Source organism: Candoia aspera, chromosome 1, assembly GCF_035149785.1.
Source record: "Candoia aspera isolate rCanAsp1 chromosome 1, rCanAsp1.hap2, whole genome shotgun sequence".
Classification (NCBI taxonomy): Eukaryota; Metazoa; Chordata; class Lepidosauria; order Squamata; family Boidae; genus Candoia; species Candoia aspera.
Window position 1 is genome coordinate 76,765,461 of NC_086153.1, and position 24,751 is coordinate 76,790,211.

The 24,751-nt window shown below is 39.9% G+C and overlaps 1 protein-coding gene across 3 annotated transcripts in view; it reads left to right on the top strand.

Moving 5' to 3' along the window:
• Positions 1-12,855: 12,855 nt before the first annotated feature.
• FRMD1 (FERM domain containing 1) overlaps positions 12,856-24,751 on the top strand; it is a 39,890-nt gene continuing 27,994 nt past the window's right edge. The window contains exons 1-2 of one of the 3 annotated variants that reach the window (XM_063307480.1): positions 12,856-13,072; positions 23,676-23,870. In XM_063307480.1, the coding sequence (XP_063163550.1) occupies positions 23,802-23,870 (69 nt within the window). In that variant the 5' untranslated portion in view covers positions 12,856-13,072; positions 23,676-23,801. Of the gene's footprint in view, positions 13,073-23,434; positions 23,871-24,751 lie in introns of those variants that run through there. The other 2 variants (XM_063307488.1, XM_063307496.1) reach the window with 2 other exon arrangements.

Sequence of the window (24,751 nt, forward strand, 5' to 3'; positions counted from 1 at the left end):
AGTGCAATCTTCTCTAACTTCAAACTTTCCAGAATTGCCAGACTAGAACCTATCACTATTCTGGAAATGAGATGAAGCCCAACACAGCTGGAGGTTTACCTTAAATAATTTTTAACAATTTTATAGTACTTGTTCCAGAACTCACATAAAGCTGTAGAAAAAGCTTTTTTTTTTTTTGGTCATTTCTATGAGACTGCAGTTTTAGATGGTATGATAGAAGGGAGAGAAGTCATTGTATTTTTTATTATGCTGATCAGTGTCACCTGGCTATTCTTCAATGGTTTCAACAGTTTTGATACTTTTCTATCACTGTTTTATCATGCTTGGGATGGCTTTATCCTAAAAGAGGGCTTATGATTGAATGAATGAATGAATGAGAAAGAGAGAGAGAGAGAGAGATTTGGTACAGACTGCTTCATTTCCTCATTAGCACAACTGTTCATAAGCAAAGTACTGGATATTTTAGATTAGGTGATCATAAGCAATTTTGTTTTGTACCAAATAATTTACATTTACATAGAGTTGTTTTCAATGCAGACAATCTGGACTAAACAGCATGAGCCTTCTGACTCAAACACCACAAGCAAAGAGTGCAATTTGGCATTATATTTGTTCATGACTAAAGATCATGCATGCTCATAACATATACCTCCAATGACCCAACCAATTGCATGAATCGTGGTGTTTCGGCTGAATGCTGTCCCTGTAAGTGGTAACATGAATTATGCCAGCAGACCCAGGAGGAATTCCCTATAACCAAAGCCATATTTTCTGCATGATTTCAAAAGAATCTTAGCATAATTTCAGCCTTGAAAGTTTCTGTCATAGAAAACAAGCATGCAGATGCTTCTAACTGGTTTCTGCAGGGGTCACAAAATCCCTGTGGTTCATAGTATCAGAAGAAAGCATTTTTTTACACAACTAGTCTCCACATTGAAAATAAATATATATGTTATAGGTAAACTAACTTTCATTTTACAGTGTGCCCTCCTGATGGGTTGAATTACAATACAATCATTTCCAACCAGCATAGAAATGGGATGATGAAAATTATAGCTCACCACATCTTTTCCAGGTTGGGGAAGTTGTTTTATTTCAATGTGGTTAACTTGTTCATTCGTGTGTACATGATCTTAACAGGTAACTTCTATTGATAGATAATAGCTTGGGTGCTGTACAATCCATTTTTAAAATCATTATTTACTTTCCAAATATTTTGTCCTGTTTTTCTTCTAGAAACAATCTAAAGTTGCTGGTAATAAATAAAAAAAGGAACAATGAAATAACATTGAAACAGGTTGTTGAGTTTTTTTTTAATTCCAGCGAAGCAATCGTGGCTATCTTTTGTCCCATTTGACTGTTGTTTCTTAGGTATTAAGTAGCTGAACAAAAATGCTATTCAGGTGTTACTGTCTGAAACTGTGAATACTACTTCTATCCCTATGTCCTTGTGTGTGCTAGTTCTAGATGGCAACATAGATCACATCATTTACTTCAAAATGCATCTAACCAACCCTGATGAATTTGGAGCCCTTCTTCTAACTGTCCCAAAGTCCCACCCTGATGGCACCAATATTTCCAGTATGACAATATATGCTTATATATCCTTCCTCACATGTCCCATGTAGCAGTTCTTAGCAGGGCTATGGCTAAAATATGGAACTCCTTTCTCACACAGACACACAAACATCTGCTTAGAAATGGTTTCTTCTGCAAAACTGCTATGGCTATGAATGCTATTATAGGATGCACATTTAGGGCCTTTCCCCAACTGCTGAGATACAGAGGAATCCACTCATCCTTTAGTCAACAAAAATCTATGCTAGCAGAATTGCTGTTCCCTGTTACCAATTTCTATTTTGACTTTATTCCCAGTCAGTCACCTGACTGTGACCTTCCTCCAAGGTGACATTTTTACACACACCTTGAGGCTGTCCTTGGAGAGCATTGGAATAAGAGGGAACTGCTAATTTAACACTGGTACAGCTAAAGATGAGCTATGCCTATCTTACGCATAGAATGGGATGAGATGAAATAAATGCTTTAGAACATTGTATAGTTGTTCATGTAGTTTAAGGCACACTGTTGTCAGAACAAACAGTAGCTAGAAAAAGTATAAATCAAGCAACGCCTCTGGTTCCTAATTATATTTAAACTTATAAATGTAGCAGTAGTGATAGCATTAATGGACATCTTTGTGGCTTTCCTGATAATATCTTCAGGTGTGATCTTCTCAAGCTATGAAGGTTTTAGTTAACATGGTGTAAGTGCCTGGGAAACCTCTGCAGTCTTATTTAATTGCATTATTTTTAAAATATTTTCCAAGTAAGTTCCATTTACACATTAGTTTCAGTCTACTGTACCATTAGCTGCAGAATTACAGATTACTTAACATGTCTTCAGATATCCAGAGTGGTTAAGTCAAACTATATGGAAAGTTAACAGAAAACTACTTGAATTTTTAAAATGGTAAGTTCTTGATTGTGGATCTGGAGCTCAATGCAAAAAGAATAGAATCACAGATTTCCAGTTTGTCAATCAGAATTAAGTCCTACAGGCCCAAGTATTTGTGGATTGGCTAATTTAGAACAACATGATGGATATTGGCTGCAAATCTCTTCGTATTTGGAATCAGGACCACAAGTAGCTTACTCAGCTCTGCTACTGAGTTCACCCAACATACTAAACTCTAAACCAGGTAACAAATTACCTCTGATACAGTCATATAATATAAGCCCAAATAAAGCATACTGTGTCATTATGTGATGGCCTGATTCATACAGCATGCTAAAATAATGGCTGCGTTGCTGAACTATTTTAGCCTAATTTAGTGTGTTGGGTGAATCCAGTTTAGCTGTAACTAAATCTGGATCTAAGCCATGAGACTAAATGGGTGTTGAAGGATTGGAACGCTGAAGTATGTTTTATTAGATGAAAGCTGTTAATTTTTGGAGTTAGCACTCCTTTTTAGTGTAGAAAAACCTCTCAACCAAATACGAACATAACCTAAAAATAGGGTTCACAATGAAATTTGCAAAGAGGGTTAGCTTGTGTTTTCGGTGTAACCACATAATAACTATCCTGAGTAGCAGAAGAACCTGAAAATTCTTTTCTAATTCTGGGTACCAACAAGCAGTGTAATATTTAAGAATGGAAAATAATACCCAGAGAGGATATAGTTTTCAGCTTAATATATCAGAAACTAAATATAATTCCATTCCCTACCCTATACTCTTACAGAAAAAAAAGATAGAATTATTCTGCTCTATTCTGCTCTTTGAATAATTTTATACTTATGGATGCCCTCTAAATATTCTTCCACTGATGTGTGTTTACTAAATGTGTGGAAGCTAAATACCCCAGATTTCTAACTTCTGAGTCATTCACTTGTGGCTGAAACAGGTTAGAGCATTTAAAAGCCATGAGAATTCCCATTGTTTCTACTGATCAAGTATTAGCTCTAGTAGTTGATCAGGGATTATAGTTGAAAGACTACTATATGCTCTGTGTAAAGGGGAAGTAGCAATATTTCCATGTTTGAAATCAAAACTTTCTATCTACTTCTTTAATAGGGCTTACTCCCTAGTTTACAACTGTAGCCTTAAATAATTATTTAACCCTGATATTAATCTCCATGATTAAGGGACCAATAGTCAATGATTTGTCCTAAATTAGCTCCCGGAGAAATAGTCATGTCACAATAACGAAGAGTCTTACAATAAATATATTATTGCATGAGTTTTTCTTCAACCATTAACATTTAACTGTTACGTGAAGAGGTACTTCCTAACAGGTGGATTCACACATTATGCAAAGCCAAAATCTATCCTAAGCTTAAAATATGTGAGCCCAGCCATCATGGGTTGTAAACTATGATTTATGGCCTATCATGTGTGAACCCTGCCAACTGTGATGCACTGAGTAAATCATGGTTAAATAAACCATGATTTAAATTAAAGTATGAACCAAGTTTTTGTCTAATTTTCCATTTAGTTTCACTGGCTATTTGTGAATTCTACTATTTTGGCAGAGTAAGAAAAATTTCTCCCTAGCCACTTTCTCTAGGGAATGTATACTTTTATACACTTCCTTCAAGGTCCCCCATTCCTCATTTTCCCATGTTACAACATCCCAACCATTTCTTGATAGGAGGGTCAGTACATTCCCAATAACATTTGATACTGGGTAGATGAAAAGCATAGAAGAAAATAGCATAGCACAGCATACAACTTTAGTTGCTATTTTAACATATACAGATTTTTTGAAAATATCCTGAGGGGGGTGATCTTCCAAATATCTTTTTGTTTTAAATACTCAGAATAATTGTAGTGGCTACCTCACTACTTTCCCTAACTCCAGTTCATTTATACATGAGTTCAAAATCATAGATTCTAATCAGCTTGCCAGACTTAGCTGAAACATAAAATTTGGGTGTGTGTCCAAGGACTATGAGTTGGTTGGGTTGTGAGCTTACCCTCTCTGCTATCTACTCATCATGATCTTACATTGGACAGCCTAGTGGAAATGAGTTACTCCTGGAAAATTAAAATGTGGGTTCAAAGCAGTGCTTCTTTGTGTTGTTATTGTTGAGGTTTTCCTACTAACAGATTAAGCTACTTTTATACCTAATCATTTGGCCAGGTGAAGGGGTTGCATTTGATTGTCTCCTCTCACGTGCTTCATGCAAAATAGCCTGGGGGGAGGACCTGCCCGGACTTGTTCTTCACTTCTTCTTTTTCTCTCTGCTGGAAATGTAGCTCAGCAAGGCTTGCTCCAAAAAGGGAGCTAGGTCCTTTAAATGTTTTGCTTTTGTTTTTGTTTTCTGTAAATAAATTATTTTTATAGAAATGCTTGGTGTGTGACTTTTTTGACCTCTCCTGGGCTAAAGGCTTTCCCAGCATTCTGCAACAGGTTATGGGCCCAGTAAACAACGCAGTAAAACCCAGAGAGAAAAGAGAGGTCAGCTCCACACCTCGTGCACAATTTAAAGGCAGGTAGCAAAGACCTGTGAAGATTTTCTTTGGAGCCACCTGGAGATTTTCCAGCAACTGCCGGTCTGCAGGACAAAGAAGCTAGCTGAGATGACTTGCAAAAGAAGGAAGAAGCCATGGCTACCTCCCAGCCCTCAGCGATGCCTCTGGAGCGCCTATCAGAGACCAACTATTTGAATTGGGCCCTGAAGATGGAGATGTATCTTCGCAGAGAGAATCTTTGGCTGCCAATTGGTGAGCAAACCCCCCAAAATCCCAATGCTGAATGGCTGAGACAGGATGAGCGGGCTAGAGCCACCATTATCCTGGGAGTTGAGGACAATCAGCTAGTCCACGTGCGAGGCATGCAGTCTGCAAAGCAACTTTGGGACGCTTTGAGAGACTTATATGTAAAGGCAACAGCAGGGAGTAAAGTTACTCTGACGAAAAAGCTGTACAGAGCCTACCTTGCAGAAGGAGATAGCCTTCCTGAGCACCTGCATTATATTCAGCAGCTGTTTGTTGAGTTGCAGGAGAGAGGAATGGAATTTACACCTCTCACAAAATCCTATATCCTCCTGTCCTCACTGAATGAAACGTGGGACACGCTGATTTGTACCCTGGAGGCTATGCCTGAAGCAGACCTCACCCCATCGTATGTTACACAGCGCTTACTCGCTGAATGGGAGAAGAGAGAGGAAAGATCCCCCCCCATCTCTTCTGGAAAGCTGCAAGACCAGAAAATGAGGGAAAAGAAGGGAAAGGAACCTGAGGCCACAGCGCTAGCAAGCCAGCGATGCTTCACTTGTGGTTCAGCTGGACATTTGCAAAGAGACTGTGCCATGAGACCCAAGAGTAGAAAGACAGAGCAGAAGAACACAAGGGCAACACAGAAGAAGGCTCTTCAGACAACCCAAATTGCACAGGTTGCTGAGAAGGGTAATTCTGATGTATGGGTGTTAGATTCTGGGGCCAATTGTCATTTATGTAATTGTAAAAGCTCTTTTGTGTCACTGTCTAAAACTGAAAGACAAAGTGTATCTTTGGCTGATGGGTCTGTCACCAAAATTATGGGACAAGGTGACTTGTATTTATCCTGCTTAGGAGAAACTGTAAAAGGTGTGTTGTATGTGCCAAATTTACAATCAAACCTTTTATCTGTGGCACAATTGGCTGCAACAGGGTATATCATAACATTTAAGAAAAATGGTTGTGAGATACGTAAAAATGGGAAATTGTGTGCTACTGGTATGTTAAAAGACTCCTTGTACATTGTGCAAAATGCAAGGAAGCCAAGCTGCAAGGCTGCAGTTGGTAACACTCCATATCATGACCAATGTGTACACCTGATGCACAGGAGATTTGGTCATGCTAATATCAAGTATATAGAACAAATGCCACAGCTGTGTGCTGACCTAAAGATAAAACCCTGTAATAAGTACTTAGACTGTGTAGTTTGCAAAGAATGCAAAACACTAAAAGCTCCTGTGAGTAAGCACAGTGACAGAGTTACAACTAGACCTTTGGAAATTGTATACTCTGATATTATTGGTCCTTTTGCTCCAAGTCTTGGACAAGCAAGGTATGCAATGACCATCATTGATGATTTCTCAAGATACACATTTATCTACATCTTAAAACATAAAGATGAGGCATTTGAGAAATTTAAAAGTTTTGTGACATGGGCAAATGGAAAATTCCCTAGGCCTGTATCTGCACTCCAATGTGATAGAGGAGGAGAATACCTTTCTCACAAATTCAGAAGGTTCCTAGTGGAAAAAGGGATAGAACAAATTCTTTCTAACCCGTACACCCCTCAGCAAAATGGTGTTGCTGAAAGAAAGGGCAGGACCTTGCAAAATGCGATGGAATGCATGTTAAAAGATTCACGATTATGTTTTAAGTACTGGGGAGAAGCTTTATCGACTGCTTGTTATGTTCAGAACAGGTTGTATAACTCTATGATTCAGGACACTCCATTCCATTTGTTTTATGGTGTGAAACCAAAGGTAAGCCATCTTAGAGTGTTTGGTAGCACTGCATGGGTTCACATTCCAAAACAGCAGAGAAGGAAAGGAGGCCCCACAACAAAGAAAGCCATCTTTGTTGGCTATGAACAAAGCCAGAGGAGCTACAGGTTCATAATGGGAGAGAAATTAATAATTAGCAAAAGCGCTTCTTTTGCTGAACAAAACTGGGGGAGATTAAATTCTAGCTCTCCAGTTGAACTGACCACCACAAGAGAACAGCAAGGACTTGCTGATGGTGATCTTTTGCCTGATGAGGACATTAAACCAGAAAAGCAAACTGAAGATCTGTCTGATGAGACAGATGCTTCTCAGGAAAGTGATAGGAGTCAAAATTTAAGCCCTGTATTATCTCGCAGATCTCAGAGGAGTAATAAAGGCGTTCCTCCATCACGTTTTCAGGCTGAAACAGTAAAGGCTTTTCACATATTCACAGAACCTGAGTCTTTAGAACAAGTGAATGCTTTACCACCTGAGATTGCACAAAATTGGCATTCTGCCATGCAACAGGAATTAGCATCCTTGAAAGAAAATAAAACATGGAAACTGGTAAATCTACCTCCCAATGAACGCTGTCTGGGTTGTAGGTGGGTTTTCAAACTGAAAAGGGATGCTGATGGCAAAATCCAAAAATATAAAGCAAGGTTGGTTGCAAAAGGGTTCACTCAAAGGAAAGATTTAGACTTTGACAAGACTTTTGCACCAGTTACTAAAGGTGAATCAATTAGATTACTGTTAAAAGTTGCTGCACTCAAGGGAATGTCAGTTAACCACTATGACATTCAAACTGCATTTCTCTATGGTGATTTAGACCAGAGATTATACATGCAGCAACCCCCTGGCTATGAAAAAGGGGAGAATCTAGTCTGTGAACTGCAGAAGTCAGTCTATGGGTTAAAACAAGCTGCTAGATCCTGGAACCAAAAAGTAGATGAAAAACTGCAGAATTTTGGTTTTGAAAAAGGAAAAGCAGATCCCTGTGTATATATGAAGAAGGACAAACAAGGCTGTATGTATCTGTGCATTTATGTTGATGATTTGCTGCTATTCACATCAACAGAAAAACAAAGGCCTGATTTTAAAGCCTGCATGAAAAGCCATTTCACATTAAAAAGCCTTGGAATTATAATAACCTAGGTTTGGAAAAACACAGGAAGAAAAATGGTAACTTTCTGTTAAACCAAAGGGGAGATAGTGGTAATGTGAATGGAAAGACATATAGTCAGAGAAGATTGGTTTGCATCTTAATCTGTAGTGTAAAAAGGGGAGTGTTGAGGTTTTCCTACTAACAGATTAAGCTACTTTTATACCTAATCATTTGGCCAGGTGAAGGGGTTGCATTTGATTGTCTCCTCTCACGTGCTTCATGCAAAATAGCCTGGGGGGAGGACCTGCCCGGACTTGTTCTTCACTTCTTCTTTTTCTCTCTGCTGGAAATGTAGCTCAGCAAGGCTTGCTCCAAAAAGGGAGCTAGGTCCTTTAAATGTTTTGCTTTTGTTTTTGTTTTCTGTAAATAAATTATTTTTATAGAAATGCTTGGTGTGTGACTTTTTTGACCTCTCCTGGGCTAAAGGCTTTCCCAGCATTCTGCAACAGTTATAATCCTCCACCTACTGCAATTCTGGGACCACTGGCTTTGCCTCTATTGATTCTGGCATTATCAATCATTATATTAGCCTGCCACTGCCTCTGATTCCAATCTGCTGTCCTCTTTTCTTCCCCACCAGCTCTAGTCTGTACCATCTGCCTTTGGCTTAGGAGCAGAAGGGGGGTATGAAATTTAGCATCTCTCATTATTGACTTATATCCTAATATCATAGGGTAGAAATTAGGTGGTGAGGCACTATGACAAACATTGTTTTTGACACACAAGAAACTTAACCCTGAAGTGATGAAAAAGGGTATTCCTTTTAGGATTTGTGTTGTGGATGTTGTTGTTCTCCAACATTTGGAACTCGGGCTTCCCATTCAGAATATGTTCTATCTTCTCTCCAAGCCAACATTAATAATCTGCTGCACTGGTGATCACAAACATTCCAAGATCCCCTTTCTCTGATCTGTCATGATAAGGCAACAGATTTAGGGATCTAAGAGCAGCAAAATGAGTAGCAAACATATCTTATCTACATGGCACAGGCTACCAATCTCTTCTCCTGCGCAAGCTCCACTGAACTGAATAGAAATTCTTCAAGGGTATAATAGTGTTAGATGTTCATAAGGAATTACTTCCAAGCAAAGCAAGCAACAGAAGAGAATATATGTAGCTCATGGTTGAACTGTGGAGTTCTTGGTGCTCTCTAACCTCAGGCAAACAATCAAGCAGAAAACAATACCCTAATCAAGGAACTACCAAGGAGAATACCTAGTTGGGTAATGAAACATCTGCAAACAAACAGCCAAGCTCAGAGAGCACCAAGGACTCTAAAGCAAGCAATCTCTGTCAATTTCATATGGTTCTGCCTTACTGTTAGTCTTTAGTGCAGTGAGTAACTAGCTAAAAAGGCAGAGGACCAAATGTCAAGTGTGATTCCTATGTAGTGTGTGTGTATACATTCAAGGGAAACTGGTGTCATTGTGTAAATGATATTTCTTCATCAGCAGTTTAATTGCAGTTTGTCCTGATTAAGCTGCTCTACTGCATCCTGAGAGGAAACATGGACATTTTCACAATGGCCTCTACTTAAAGAGCACCTCTGGTAATGACACCTTCCAACATGTGTTATCATCACTGACACACAGCTAGAGCTGAATGAAAAAATGGACTCCATTCTAAGGCCTCATACACCAGAACAGTCCTAGATACAGAAGGTTGGACCACGCCTCTTTCCCAAGGTATGGTAAAATTAAAGCATGTGAAATGTCATGAACCCGTTGCACATCAATTACATGCTTTGAGTGTTAAATGTACTCAGCATGGATGGGCAAATGACTAAGAGCTATTGACTTTGAATAGGTGAGCAGAATGCAAATATTAGCTCCTATTAACTGAAGCCCACATGTGCTATGGCAGTTGCATCACCAGCTCTGCTGGTTGGTGGTCATTTTATTCATGTTGTCCATTTCATCTGACTCATGGAGCTGTGGGACTTGTAAGGACCGGTATCTGTTCTGTGTGTTCCATCATTATGTGGCTGTGGAGTTATTTATCCCCATCTCTCAGAAAACAGGTGAGGAGAAGGCTCTGGCCTTGGAACTGTTGGTTTGAACTGGGTTGGGTTGATGTTGAAGGATGGTTGCTGATTGTCATGTGGTCACCCTTGGGTGAAAAACAGGGGGAAGGGTGCAACCTGGCACTGAAGAGTTCTGTTTTGTTCCCCCCTGGTTACACGGGTGAGAACAGGGTGACAGGGTGGTGGTGGAATGGAATGCTTTCTTTTAATGAGGGTGTCTATGGCTGTGGTACAGAGTGCATGCTACTGGTTAGATCAAGGGACATAGAGTGCTAGGCAGAAATGCCCCTGACATCTGACAAGTTAGCTGGGTGAGACAGTGTCACCTGGAGTAGGATGGGCCCTCTGAATTGGAGAAGGGAGGGAAGGAGTTGGGGAAGGGTGGTGCTTTTAAGGGAGAAAGGGCCGGTGGCAACATTATGGTGGTGCTGGACACAGGGAGATGTGAGGGAGCTAAAGACTGGATTGCACATTGAACTTGGCATCCTTCTGGCCCAGTCAGGGATTTAGGATTCGGAGACTCGGGGTTGCAGTGGTTCTCCTTTCCCCATGGCTGTCAGGGGGACAGAGTTCCAGCCCTTGATCTCTGCTTTACCAGATGCCTTGGGGCTCTATGCTCTCCTCCTATTCAGCATCTACATGAAGCTGCTGGGTGATGGCATTCATCAATATGGGATAAGATGTCATCAGTGTATTGAATATACTGTCAGCCTGACCAGATGGACACAACCAGATGAGCTAATTCTACTTTACTGTAAGGCTTCAGTAACAGAATCTTGCAAGTCTGATAGTCCAATTCTCCCATCTCCTTTACAGCCTGGGAAACTAGGGAAGGTCCCTTCTGAGCCTCTTGCCCCACCCACTATCCAGCTGTGGGCTGTGCTGTCTCTTATCTGACCATTCCCTAGGCAGCGTCTCTGGGCCCCATCTCCCGATGTCACTCCATTCCCACATACTATTACAGATACCCAACTATACATCTCTGCCACAAGCCAATCAGATGATGCCATTAAGAATCTGCCCCAACCTTGGCAAGAACAAATGGCTGTGGGCATTGGGACCTCCCCAATTTGGAGAATTTTCATATTTAATTTCCATATTTCATTCTGAATAGGGTTGCACTCCCCCAGAAAGAGAGGAGGTCTTGGGGATCTTCTAGGGCTTACAGCTGCTGCTCAAGGAGCAGGTGGCCAAGGGAGCCTTTGCACAAATCCATCTCGTGTACCAACTGTGCCTGTTTCTAGACCAGGAGGCCCTGCTGATGCCTTACTTACCTCCTATTTGGACTACTGTGATGCACCTTACGCAGGGCTGCCCTTGAAGAGTATTCAGAAGCTTCAACTAGTCTAGGATACAGAATATTTGGGGGCACCATGGTATGCCCACACAATGCCACTGCTTCCCAAGCTGCACTGCCCCACATGCAATTAAAGTTGCTAGTATTACCTATAAAGCCTGTCTCCAACGGTTTCTGCCCATCCCACTGGATCTGACTGAATGGGCATGCTCCAGGTCCCCTCCATAGGGCAGTGTTATCTAATGGGACCAAGAGAGGTGCCTTCTCTATCACAGCACCTGCTTTATGAAACCATGCCCCTGCACAACCCAGATGGCACCAACCCTGTTGGCCTTCCATAAAGCCTTAAAGACCAGGCTATTCCCCTAAGCATTAGGCCAGATTTTCAGTGAGCCTGGTCTGCATGATGGCCGTATGTCAGTTAGACCTGGGAGTCTCAGTCAGTCTCTGGCAACGTGGCATTATATTGGTTTTTGTTGTTACTATTTTATTTGTGTTATTGTTCTTTTAAATTGTTGTTAGCCCTGAGATGGGTGGCTGTTTAGGCCCTTTAAATAAATAAATAAACTCTTCACCCAGCAAGTAACAATGATTTTCAGGAAAGCTGTAACCCAGTGATCCCAGACCCATGGCTGTTCTCCCCACTACCATTTTTTTTCATTGTATTAAAAGATAACTTTTCCCTCTTTTTTGCCCCCTACCCTATTTTTATGTTGGCTGGTGACCATCACCTCCCCTTTTTTGGCCAGCTAAATGTGACACAAATGAATCCATATATGAGTTACTTATGAATCGCCCACTAGTGAAGTCTGAAGGATCAGACTAAGGCACTAGTCCTCAGTAAACGTCTCCAGCTGAACTCTACAACTTCCGCGATTCTCCTCTACGTCCTTAGCTCCTGCAGTAATATATTTAATGAGTGACCCGCTACAAAGCACTTTAATTACGCCTTAAAAGTGGGATGGGCTGTTCTTGGGCTCGGCTGCAGTGCCACGCTACTGGTTTCTTGGTGGGCATCCCATTATCAGGAGCATCAACCTGAATTATAACTAAATTTAGCAGCTGCGCTATCCCCTGGATTGACGAACCGCCCATCCACCAAAAGGGGGACCTCCGCCGCTGCTCGCCCGGCCCGGGGCATTGTGGCGGCGGGGAAGCGGGGCTGCTCGGTTTTCCCGGGGTTGCTCCGTATTTCGGGCACCGCCTCTCCACGTGGGGTTCCATTGAGAAAGCGACAAAGCTGCCCTCTCCGCTGTTTACAAGCAGTTCGGTTTGGAAGGCGCCACAAAGCAAACGCGGGGGTGGGATAGCAGGAGCAGCGCCGCGATTGGTAGCTGATTCGCAACGCCGAGGGCTTGATGACTCGGCTAACCCTTAATCCCAAAGGGCGAGCTTGAAGGGAGCCTCCCGAGGCCGAATTTCAGCGGCTCTCCCTCTTTCTGATGTGTCGTCGGCATCTCGCCGTAGAGGATAAGGTTGACTGAGTTCTTGGGGGAAGCGCGAAGATTAGATGCGCCCAGGAGAAAGGAGTGACCGCACTTGTCAGAGTCAAATTAATACATTCTCCCCTTCATCGGCTACTTGCTGCTCTGCACGCAGGACTTGGCTGTAAGTACTAGCTACTGGATTCCCCCCCCCCATCTGCATATTTTATGTGCGCACACGCATGCACGCGCGCTCCGTTTAACCCACGTTTTACTGAACAGTACCATTACCCTGGTGGGCTTTCTTAGTAAAACTTCAAATTAGCATGAAGCTTAAAGTATTTCTTGCCGATCTTCTCCTTGGCTGTTGTTTTACGCTGTTAGGGGTTCTTTGCTGTGTTAACTTCTAGAGTCGCGTGCCAAGCAACAGGTTTAGTAGGCATCAGCTTCAGAGACTTCGTCTTGAATGTTCCTTTCTTCAATGTTGTGCGCTCCCGAAAGATCACCTCTTTGGGATAAAGCTTTCCTGAACAATGCTTTGTTTAAACAGCGTGTAGATAGCCTAGCTCTGCATAAAAACGTTTAATTTTACTTCTGGGTTTTGATCTGCCGTCGTTTCTGGGGTAAGCGTTTGAAATAGAGTTACGATAGAAGAAACGATTAATGTAATTCTAAATTCCACCGCTGTAACCTTGAAAAGGCTTCTTCTCCTGAGTAAACAGGTTTAGAATTATACTAGTCCTCAGATGAATCCCTGAAAAAAGTTCAGAGTTTCTTGACTGTAATTTCCCTGCCCTGCCACCGCCCGGCTGGGTTTTCCCGATTTATGTATGGTTGAATATTAGTAGCATTAGACAATTGCATTACAGAGATGAGGTGCATCTTTTAATAAATAAAACCAATTTTAATAAATAAAATTGGTTTTATTTATTTTTATATACTGATTTTTTTTAAAAAAAGATTAAATCCAAATATAGGACGTATGTATAGAAGATACAGCTAGCTAATTTATCAGACAACTGAATTTTGGAATTGCTATGAAAATGTGCTGTTCAAGGGGGTTCATTTTAATTAAAAGGTGAGTGCTTCAGCTGAGAAGGTAACTTTTCTGTACTCCTTCAGTTAAAACTGTGTGCCTAGGGCGGCTTCAGACTTTTTTTTTTTTTACCTACAAGAAGTAAACTAGGGACATTGTCATCTGGAAATACCATGTGTACATATTTTCTGAAGCTAGTCATTTTCCTCCAACTGGCCACATAGCAATATAAACAATGTTACTTCCTTTAACAATTAAAGGAAATAGATTTAACCCAACTGTTCAGCTAGTTGCATGAATTATTAGGGGACAGGGCACACAGAATCCCATATTCACTCATAATTTAATGGTTTAATGGTCAATGGATGTGGTTAGATCTCATTTTGGATTGCTTTGGGATCTGCCCCTTTTTAAAATATTTTTTGTAGTTCTATAGATTTCAGGGTTATCCTCTGTTGCGCACTTGTATACATAAAGATCAGCAGTCAGATGTGGGTGAAGGCATTCAGTGAAACCCCTTCATATGTTATTTTTCTATATATTGAATGAACATGTGAAGGAGAGAGCGGTAACAGATATTCAGGCGACATCCTGGATGTCTCTGTATCTTTGATTGAAGGAATCTGTGCATTCACTGAATGTGTGTAGACTAGAGTTAGATGTCCTGCACAGTTGGGACTCTTAATCACCTAGATGGCTTAACTGAACTAGGACAGGTTCCCTTTGCAGACTTTCTCCGCAGCACATGAAGAGCGGTTTAAGAAGGGCTGGACCTGGAAGCAAATCTTCATTGTGGCAGCCCCATGTCTGGAATATACTGCCTCCCTCTCCGCCCCATATGTAGAGCTCCCTCCTGTCATTTTGAAAGGCCACAGAGTGGCAGGGCATTTGGGATATGCCGCTGTGGCGTAGCCCATATTAGTCCCTTAAATATATGAATAGTGATATTTTCTCATCAAAGTTGCATTATATTCATTTTTTATAGAAGCTACTTGCATATTGGGGAAGAAGAGGTGGAAAGCTGTACATTTTAGTAAATCGTGGACTGGTGGGGGAAGGAATGATTTGGAGAGTGAAGCACAAATGGATGGCCTTTGCCACATGTTCCTGATATATGGAATCATAACTTATGAAGAAAGGCCAAAAGTGACAGAATTTGGGACTACAGGTAGCCAGTAAAATTTTTAAATATTAAAAAAAATCTTATATGTAATATTGCTATATATAAAAAAGACTGTAAAACCAATTCCCTGGTGGAGACCTTCAATATTTGTTTTAATGTACAGGAGAGCCTTCAAAATGGGAATAGCTCCATCTTCAGTCCTAACTGGGATGATCCAGACATGATCTACCACAACAATCTGCAGTAAAATGGTGTCTCTTGTGGAAAAAGCAGCGAGAACCAAAATATATCAGAAATGATATGTATTGCCTGCTTGTTTTCCAACAACTGGGTTTGTTGGGTTTTCTTTTTTCTTTTCACAGTCTGATTTGCTGGTCTGCAGCTGTATAAAAATATCTTCCTCATCTTATCTGATTAAAGCATAGCCTTGTCTCCTGTAAAGGATTGGAACATTCCCTGGGGAACTGATTCAAATGCAGTTACAAAAACTGGCATTGAGTATTAAGTCTCATCTCTGGAATAATCTGTTCAGTGATCAGTCTCTGCTTTTGTAAAATATTTACAGTGATGTTCTATTTCTCTGCCTGTCTATCTATCTATAAAATTACCTTGAGTGTTTTATTGTTTGGCACAAGTTCACATATTCTTCCTCAATTCTGATTTATATGTTTTGGCATTTGGACAAAATGTACCCAGTGTTCCAGGGTTTTGATGTTGAATTAAACTTCCATTATCAGTACAACTGATAAATCTAAGTGTAACTGGCAGAGAAGGTGAGTTTGGTCAATGGGAATATGTTGGAATTTAGTGATGTTTCCTGAAAAGCAGAATTGAGGGTGTGACTCAGTTTCTCACTGAGTTCCAGAGTTAGCGTGCAGGTTCCATCTCTGTTGGGTTTGCAGGAGTGAAGCTCATTCCCTGCCCACACACAGGCTCACATATGCATTTACCTATAACAGCTTGGAAGGTAGGCCAATATTATTTCCTCCATATATTTAACGGGTAAAAAGTATTATTTCCTCCATATATTTAATGGGTAATAAGATAGAGCTAAGAAACAGCAACTTCATTAACTTAAAAAAAGACTGCAACAAAATGATTAGCAAGTGAAGAAAAGCAATGGATCTGTGCCAAGAAAGAACTTATGGAGTTGCCGAGTTATTTTGATGTAATCTTTATTGGGGCAACAATGGCAAGCAGGTTCTTCTATGGCAAGAAAATAATTGCACCGTAGCAGAAGATGCAGTTGCTGGCTCAGTAAAACTCTAATGCTTTGGGCAATTCGAATTTTCTTTCTTTCCTTGGCGCCTGTTTGAGGTCTACCTCATTATTTATTTATTTATTGCAAAAGGGACCCCAAGGGTTCATGGTTGAACTGGGTTTTAAATCCAGGATGAAGAATGCTCCTACCTACTAAAGAAGTATTAATCTGCTAGGAGTGGTTTGTTTGTTTGTTTGTTTCAGTGGTCTAGCTCTATCACTCTGCTGAAAAATAGAAGCAAAAGGTATTTTTCTACCTCCAGAAATTAATGTTTAAGTCTGAATAATGGGCAGTAAGAGGAATACACACTGTTGTGTATAGGGTCGTCTTGGGATTAAAATTATAGCAAACTGTAACCCTGATCTTGGCCCAAGCTTTCCCAGCCCTGTTCTGTTATCCTCATGCGGACGTACGGATGTCTCAAAAGGATGTGTATAAGCTTTTATGGAAGCTAAATTCCTGTGTAAGGAGGATTCTGCCTCCTACAAAAGCAGATGGACGGACGGACAGACAGACAGATGATACAAAATAGATACCTTTTTGGGACACACATGTCTGTCAATTTATGGTCATCATTCCCATTCCCACAGAAAGGAGCACTGTTATGAGAGCCATTTCCATCACTCCTTTTCCATAGTCTGTTGTGGGGACATCTAAGCCAGGTTTTTCCACCTGATGTTCTCCCCAGTATTAGCTTATAGCTCCCGCTGCCTTTGCCAGCATCACAATCAATAGCAATAGCTCGGGTTGATGGAAGTTGTAGAATAGCACAGCTGAAAGGTTCTAGGTTGGCAAACGCTACTCTAGGTTCTTTTCAGCTCTACGTTTTCTGCCTTCCAACCTTTTTTCCAACATGGTTATTTTCTTTCTTGAAAAATGTAGTTATAAATCCCTGCCTTGAGGATTGTCAGGAGGTTAATAAAATAAATCTTGTTAAATTATAAACTGCAATAACATTAAGTTCTTTAAAAACTATCCCAAAGGCATTCTCTCAATAGCTACGGCACCTGCCACATTGCACAGGCCAATCCTTCTTTATGTCTTGCCCTGCTGCAGTGGTTGCTGTCATTAAAAAAAAAAAAAATCCGACAGGATTGTTCACTACTTTTGATGAAAGAAAGAATGTGAAATGCTTTCTTATTTATTAGCTGATTTGTGTGTGTAAGAATATGCAAGTTTCCAGACAGTACACAGAGCTTTTAGGTAATAACAAGACCTACTTTTATTTACAAGTGAATGTTCTTGGAATTATGTGCTGAATAAGATGGAATGCATGGATATTGGCTGCAGTATCAGTTATATAGGATAGAAAATGATGACTGTTTTCTCTTTGTTCAGAGGGAATACAAGACAGAATTTATATGAAACTCCATGTCCTTGCTAAACAGGGAACATTAAAAGCATCTTGTGTTTTCAGATCCTCACAAAATGTTAAGGAAATCTTAAGTGGGTCGATATATATAATAATTGTGTTCAAAAGGAGTACAGTACTTAGCAATCTTCTCAAGCATTTTTTCCACAGCTCTTCAAAAGCCAAATCTTACAGAGTAAAAACTCTACTCTCACCTTGGGCTGAGAGTACCTTATACAAAATGGATTAAGAATTGACATCTGTTTGAAGCTTTCCATGCTTCCTCTCTCTCATTATAGTTGATTTTTTTCATATATTCAGGGATTTTCTCCTTCCTTCATAACATGTTCTGCCATACCACAGTAATAGTTAGGAAAAACACTGCCACTATATTATTTTAGAACATAGCAGAGAAGAATGCAGTTCATCTTATTGCTTTCACATGTTATGCTAATACATTGGAGGAAAAGATGGTGGTCTTACTTTCCCCTTGAATCTTTTTACTTTTACATATTTGAGAGTAGAGTTTTTACTCCATAAGATTTGGCATTTGAAGAGCTATGGGAAGCTATGTCATCCCTGGTTCTATTGCAGAAAGGGGGAACATACTCGATTCTAAATGTTCCATGTGAATTCATGTACATCAGGGCTATACCCATCTGCCCCACTGTTCAAATCAAGCTCTTTTGTGGTCAAAGACCAGCACAGTGCCCCACTGTTATGGCAGGCCATAAGTGTTGAATTTACTACATCTTTCCATTCTGTTTTGTCTGTGTGTCCTGCTTATCTTCAGTACATCATGAACACTGAAATCTGCAGTATTGAAACAAAGATCTGTTGTCATAACAAAGAGATTGCCCACCATGTTTGCCTTGATTAACTGCTCAATTTTTCAACAGCAATACTTAACCTTTGCTGCCAGGTAGCTTAACACACCAAGTCTATTTAACATGTTTAGATTTGGAGCCAAGCGATTTCCTAATACACATGGCTACCATAGGAATTGTGCTACCTTCTGTGTTCCATTCCTGCCAAGGGAGTTCCTAAAGCCAATAAAAATATAACTAGTAAATTTGGGTTTTTGTCTGTCACTGTGGGTCTTTTGTGCTGTTTGTTTGCTTGTGTTAATTTCAAGCATTCATGAACAGTGACACACTCAGATCCTTTGATTGGCTTTTGGGCCTTCTGCCAAGCAATTTTTACTTAACCTTACAGGTAGGATATTATTGTTCAGAACAATGAAAGTGAGGGGTAGACTGAAATCAAGCGTAATCACATATTTAATTCCCCTTCTTTCAGAGTAAAGGTTAAAACTGTTGGTACTAGACAATTTTGTGCTGAAGAGTGCTGTAGCTAAAATGGGGGGGGGGGAAATCTTGACTTCTGGTATAATCAGTCAGTAAACCTAAGCCTGACTTCTGGTATAATCAGTCAGTAAACCTAAGCCTCTGCTGCCCTATTGTATTTCCATGTTCAAGGGCATGGCAGTAACCACGTTCATAGTTCTTGTATCAAAGGCTCAAGTGATGGACATTTGGGTGGGGGCTAACTTAGTGGTAAAGACATGTGCAGGTTTCCCAGGTTTAATCCTTTAATCCTTGGCCTCTTCAGGTAGGCTGGGAAAAAGCCCTCTCTGAAATCCTGGAGAGAGTACAAGTATTCAGCTAGATGGGCCAGTGGTCTGACTATATAGCATCTTAAATTCTTTGGATTTATGTGGTCTAATAAATCATACTTGCATTCATAATCTGATTTAACTGAGAGAAATTGAACCCAGGAGCTTCATAGAAATAAAGCACAGAATTCTAATGAGAATTAATTGCTTTGAAAGTTATCTGGTTTGTTATGCATCAGAAGGAATTTTAACCCATAATTTATTAGGGGAGGTGATGCAATCAATCATTTGTTTCATAGGTAATAATGTTTGTGTAGATATAAGAATTAAAGAAAGCAAAATATTTTTGGAAAATATATATGCTGTGGCTTTGACTTTCATCTCCTGGTCTGGTTTGAAATCAGCGTTTCCTTTCAAAATATTTGCCATCCACACATGGAATATAAATAGCTGGGTGGATTAATTGATTTTAACTGCCTGATGAAATGAACCATACATGGAATGGAAAGAAAATGGAAGCAATTTACATATCCCTGCCATTAACAAGCATACCACTCTGATGCTGGACCATTTAGGTTGTCCCCGGGTTAAGTACGCCCCGCTTATGGACAATCCATAGTTAAGAACGGAGCCTATTGTAGCAAAATTCGAGTTAAATACACAATGATTCAAGTTAAATACACAGTGGTTCGAGTTAATTACACAATACTACTTAAACAGTATTATACAATAATACTGTTCCAGCTTATATATCAGGGTGGAAAATATTTACCCCCATCTCTGCATGTTGATCCTGAAGCTCTTTTTTTTTCCACTTACAAGAACCTTCTCCTACTTCACTGCTGAATTTTGGCTTTCTGTCATGATGTAGCTCCACTTAGTTTGCAGTTACTGTACCCTCCAAAGAACTATGTGGTGTGGTTCCCAAAATCTGAAGTATATCAGTACTGAATTCATTTTCCAAATATAAATCTTTGGGCATCCACTCACTAAAGAAGATGATGATAGATTCAGATTAACCCCCAAATTTTACAGATGTAGAATAAGATAGCATGTGCCAAAGACTTCATGCAGCCTCATGATAGGAGAAGGAGGTAAAATGGAAAGTGGTTGGAAGGGGGTGGAATGGAGTATCCTAGGAGAGGAATGGCTGGAACTTTGAGCATGCCTCATGATAATTCTGTTTCAAACCTGTTGGTCATCATTCCATACTATGTGTATTTTCATGGATACTTGCTCACTATCTAGCTTAACATTTAAGTGTTCTTCTTCCCACCTTTTACAACTTACAAAAGGAATGGTTTTCTTTCCGTTTTATTCATACGGAGAACAGGGAGATACTCCTGTAGAGTTTGACAGTTGCACAGTTACCAAGTGGAGATGTTTCTAATAATCTACTGGATGGCCATATGGTGAAAACTTACCTATATCCTCTACTCTAACAGTAAGAGATTATGTTTTTTTTTAATGCCTTCAAGTCAGTGTTGACTCCTGACAAGTGCCTGGAAAAGTCCCTGCAGTTTTCTTGGGAGGATTTCAGAAGCGGTTTGCCACTGCCTCCTTCCTAGGGCTGAGAGAATGTGACTGGCCCAAGGTCACCCAGCCATCTTTGTGCCTAAGGCAGGACTAGAATTCATGGTCTCCTGGTTTCTAGCCTGATGCTTTAACCACTACACCAAACTGGCTCAACAGTTAGAGTTACTGATCATTAATCTGTCCATTCAGCTCATCCTCATCATACTACTACATATTACATACTATATCATACTATCACCACTACTGATCATGAATGGTTATTATGCAATATATATAATGCAATATCATGAAATGACTGATAAGATTGTTTGCCCATCCAGTTTTGTTTGAGCCTCTAGTACTGAACCATTAGGAAATGGGTTAATGTCTGAAACTGAGCAAATTGAAAATTTGAGATCTATTAGATATCTATCTGAAATGCATTAAAACAACCATTTCTTTGGTCCAGCATCTCTGCTTTTAAATACCAAAACCAGAATGATGCTTTTCAGTGGCACCCAAAAGGAAAAAACATGAGGAAACTCTTAAAGCTCTTTTTTTTCCTCCTGAAATTACCTACTTTCCAATATTTTAGAGCAAGGGATGCCCTGGCCTTTTGTTTGTTTGTCTGTCTGTTTTGGGGTTTGGCTTTTGGCAGGGTGGGGGTAGAGCGGTGTTTTGATTTTATTCAGAGTAAATTCACAGGTGCCTCTTGGTTTAACTGTGTATGTTAGTCATCATTCATGCATTCCAGAGGCTACTCAGTTTGGAAACCTAATCCATCATTTAGGAATCATTGATATACTACAGGCAGGTTTGGACTGATAATCTTAGCTACAAGTTTATCTGGAAACCAAATGATACTCATCAAGGTTATCTCTTTTCCCTGAGCTGACCTCAGCTTTGTAGGGAAAGTACATCAGATGCTTAATAGAGGAGGTATGTTTAAGGGTCATGTGCTGGTCATCAGCACATTTTTAAATAGAAATAGTACCTACCAGATAGACCTTGGAATCAACAAAGGTAATTTCTTGAACTAAGTCAGTCTTCCACAGTTCTGGTCCTTCAAACTTGTCATTTTGAATTAAATTTAGAAGCTGATTAAAGAGGTACTTCTGCTTAAGATATTTTAGCAGATGTTGGATAGCTATCAGTCATGCATGCCGTAGTTGGATCCTGAACTGGGTATCTTGCTATGGACAGGGTATGCTAATTAAATGCACTCTCAGGTTCCTTTATGGTTCTTTTTGCAGACATGGAAGCTCACTGGTTAAGATTGGGCTAATCATACTTTCTCAGCCCAATCCAGATCCATTCAAAACCAGGCAAAATATAGAATATTCTAAACAATTCATTCATTTTAAGAGTATTAACCTTGCCCCAAAGGGCAAGGTTTAAAGACTGCCATCTACTGAGATCCAAAGAGATCTATATTTTTTATTCATATTTAAAGTGATTATCTGCCATAATCACGTGAAATAAGAACCCCAACATAGGTAGCATATTCACTGCAAATCTGAGACTGATAATTGCTTAATAAATTCAAGCAGGTATTTTTATCTATTGGCATAAATTCTGAATTGGCCCAGTTAATTCAGTATCCTGCTGTTTCCCTAAACATATTATTAAATGCATCAGAACTAGAACTGAAGCACAGAATATAGAGATCAATAATAAAATATCAGCATATAATATGAATTTATGTTCTGCAGAATTAAGATATAAACCATGAAGATTATAATCTTGTCTAAGAGCACACACTAGGGGTTCCAAACAAATATTAAAAGTCAAAGGAGGAAATAGGCTTCATTGTCCAAGGTCTTTACAAAGTGGAAAAGTGAATGAAGAAAGAACATTAACTGTCTTTTTGGATACAAGGTCGACATGGATCCAATAAGTTTCTGTTAGTGAGACAGCTCTAAATCAGGGTTATGAACTACCAATGAAGCAACAATGATCAGTGCACTGCAGGACCTGTAAAAGCTACAGGGCATTTTTAACAATGAAAGAGTCTTAAGCAGGTCCATATAGAAAAATAGATTTCTGCGGGTCCCCCACCCACTTTCATTGGTTGCAATGCACCCTTTTGCTCCTCTATCCAACAGCCTTGGAATAGCTAGGTGCTCTCACAGTGAAGGATTAGCCAGGCTGTCCCTGCTTAGTTTTTGAGATTAGCCTAAGTGCTGTAGAGGCCCAGGATATTTAGAGAGGTACTAATGCCGTGATGCCTTAGGACAGCATTTCTTCTGTGTGCCTCATTTCCCTCATGTTCCAGTGTAATCAGGTGCTAGATTAAAAGAAAAACTTCCCCACATACTTCTACTAATACTTCTAAACCCACAGAAACACATGATTGCACCTTCTCTGAGTCATCTATGGCGCTATTTACCAATGGCTTTGTAATCTCGGGTCCAATGTTCTAAGTATTTTTTCTCCCCTTCATTCTTATTGCCCCTTACATTGCTTTCTCTGTCTCTCTTTCCAATGACTCAGGACTTTGCTTTTTAAAAGCTGAGTGACACATAGGGGATGCAAGTGTGCAAAAAAAAAAAAACACCACCAGCAACTCTGGACTACGATATTTGGCACACAGGCTAAAGTGGCTGATTCAAGGGAAGGGAATGTGAGCCTGTGGATGCTGCTTTCCTGGGCCTCCCTCAGATTATTTTCCAAGCTACTATTCCCACCTACAGTGTAACGTAACCAGCTGCTAATCAGTAAAAGAGCTGACTAATGTGAAGATTAGGTATAACAATGCCAGAGCTTAGTCAGATGCTTGGTTGTTAGAGCTGCTTCTTAGAACAAAGCTATGGAGAATCATTTAATGTATAGGCTTCTGGCTACAAAGTACTCCTACCCTTTATTCTAAGGATTTTTATTTCTCAGGTTGAAAGAATACGAGCAAAGTTGGCTTGATTCCCAAGGCTCTGATTGCGGCATTGTTACTTGGTGAAGCAGTATGAGAAGTTTGCGACCAGTTCTGCAGTGAGCAACCAGCTATTGCCAAAGAAGATGCCTCTGGATTTCAGGAACGTATGTGTCCTTCTGCCAGACAGAGACCAGCTCAGTTTGACTGTCGGGGTAAGTGTATCTAAGCTTGTTTTAGAGATCACTATGAATAACACAGATAGGTGCCTGGGTTATTTAGGTAGTGTGAAGAATATCGTGGAAGTTCTCAAAATTTGCAAGTTGGAAAAAAAAAAGCTTGTCAGCTGATAAGTTGATTTTAAAAATTGATCCAAATTAGCGTAAGTTGGGCCTGTTTCTTCTGAAACTTCTTTTCATGTTTGTTTGATGGTTTTATACTGTTGGAAAACTAAAAAAAAGCTTTTCCTTAAAAGCTGTTGATTTAGTTGTGTTAATTTTTCATGGTGGACCTGGGGAATCATACTTTTCAAGTTTTATTATCTTGTATTCCTTCAAACAAAATTAAATAGCACTATATCCAGAGAACTTTTCCTTGTAGAAAAATAAAAGTTGAAATGTAGTCCAGGAGTTAAGGTAGAGAATGATGTAGTTTGTAATCTGTGGTGCCTGTTAAATATATTAATAGCATTATGTTTCTCTGCAGTCATGCAGGTTTTAATGCCCAGGTTTTTCATGCTTCTAAGAATCTGTATTTTAATGAACAAAAAAAATAGTTATCACTGAAGTTAAATTTCTGTTAGGATTTGCATGTTTTCTTAAAAATGCAACATGCACCTGTTTAGGTGGATTCCCCTTAGAAAATATACATTTTGAGTCAGGCAGCTATTTCTATTCATGCACAGACCTGTCTATTACTTCTTTTTTAATCTGTTCTGTCACTGAAGGGAAAAGTATAAAAAGAAAGATAGAAAAGAATGGAAAGCATATTGAACACTTTAAAATCATCTGTGAAGATGAAACATGGAGCTGTGTGTGTTCAGAGTAAACTGTCAAAGGAGTGTATGTCATTCTCCCACTCTGTTTTTCGAATAACA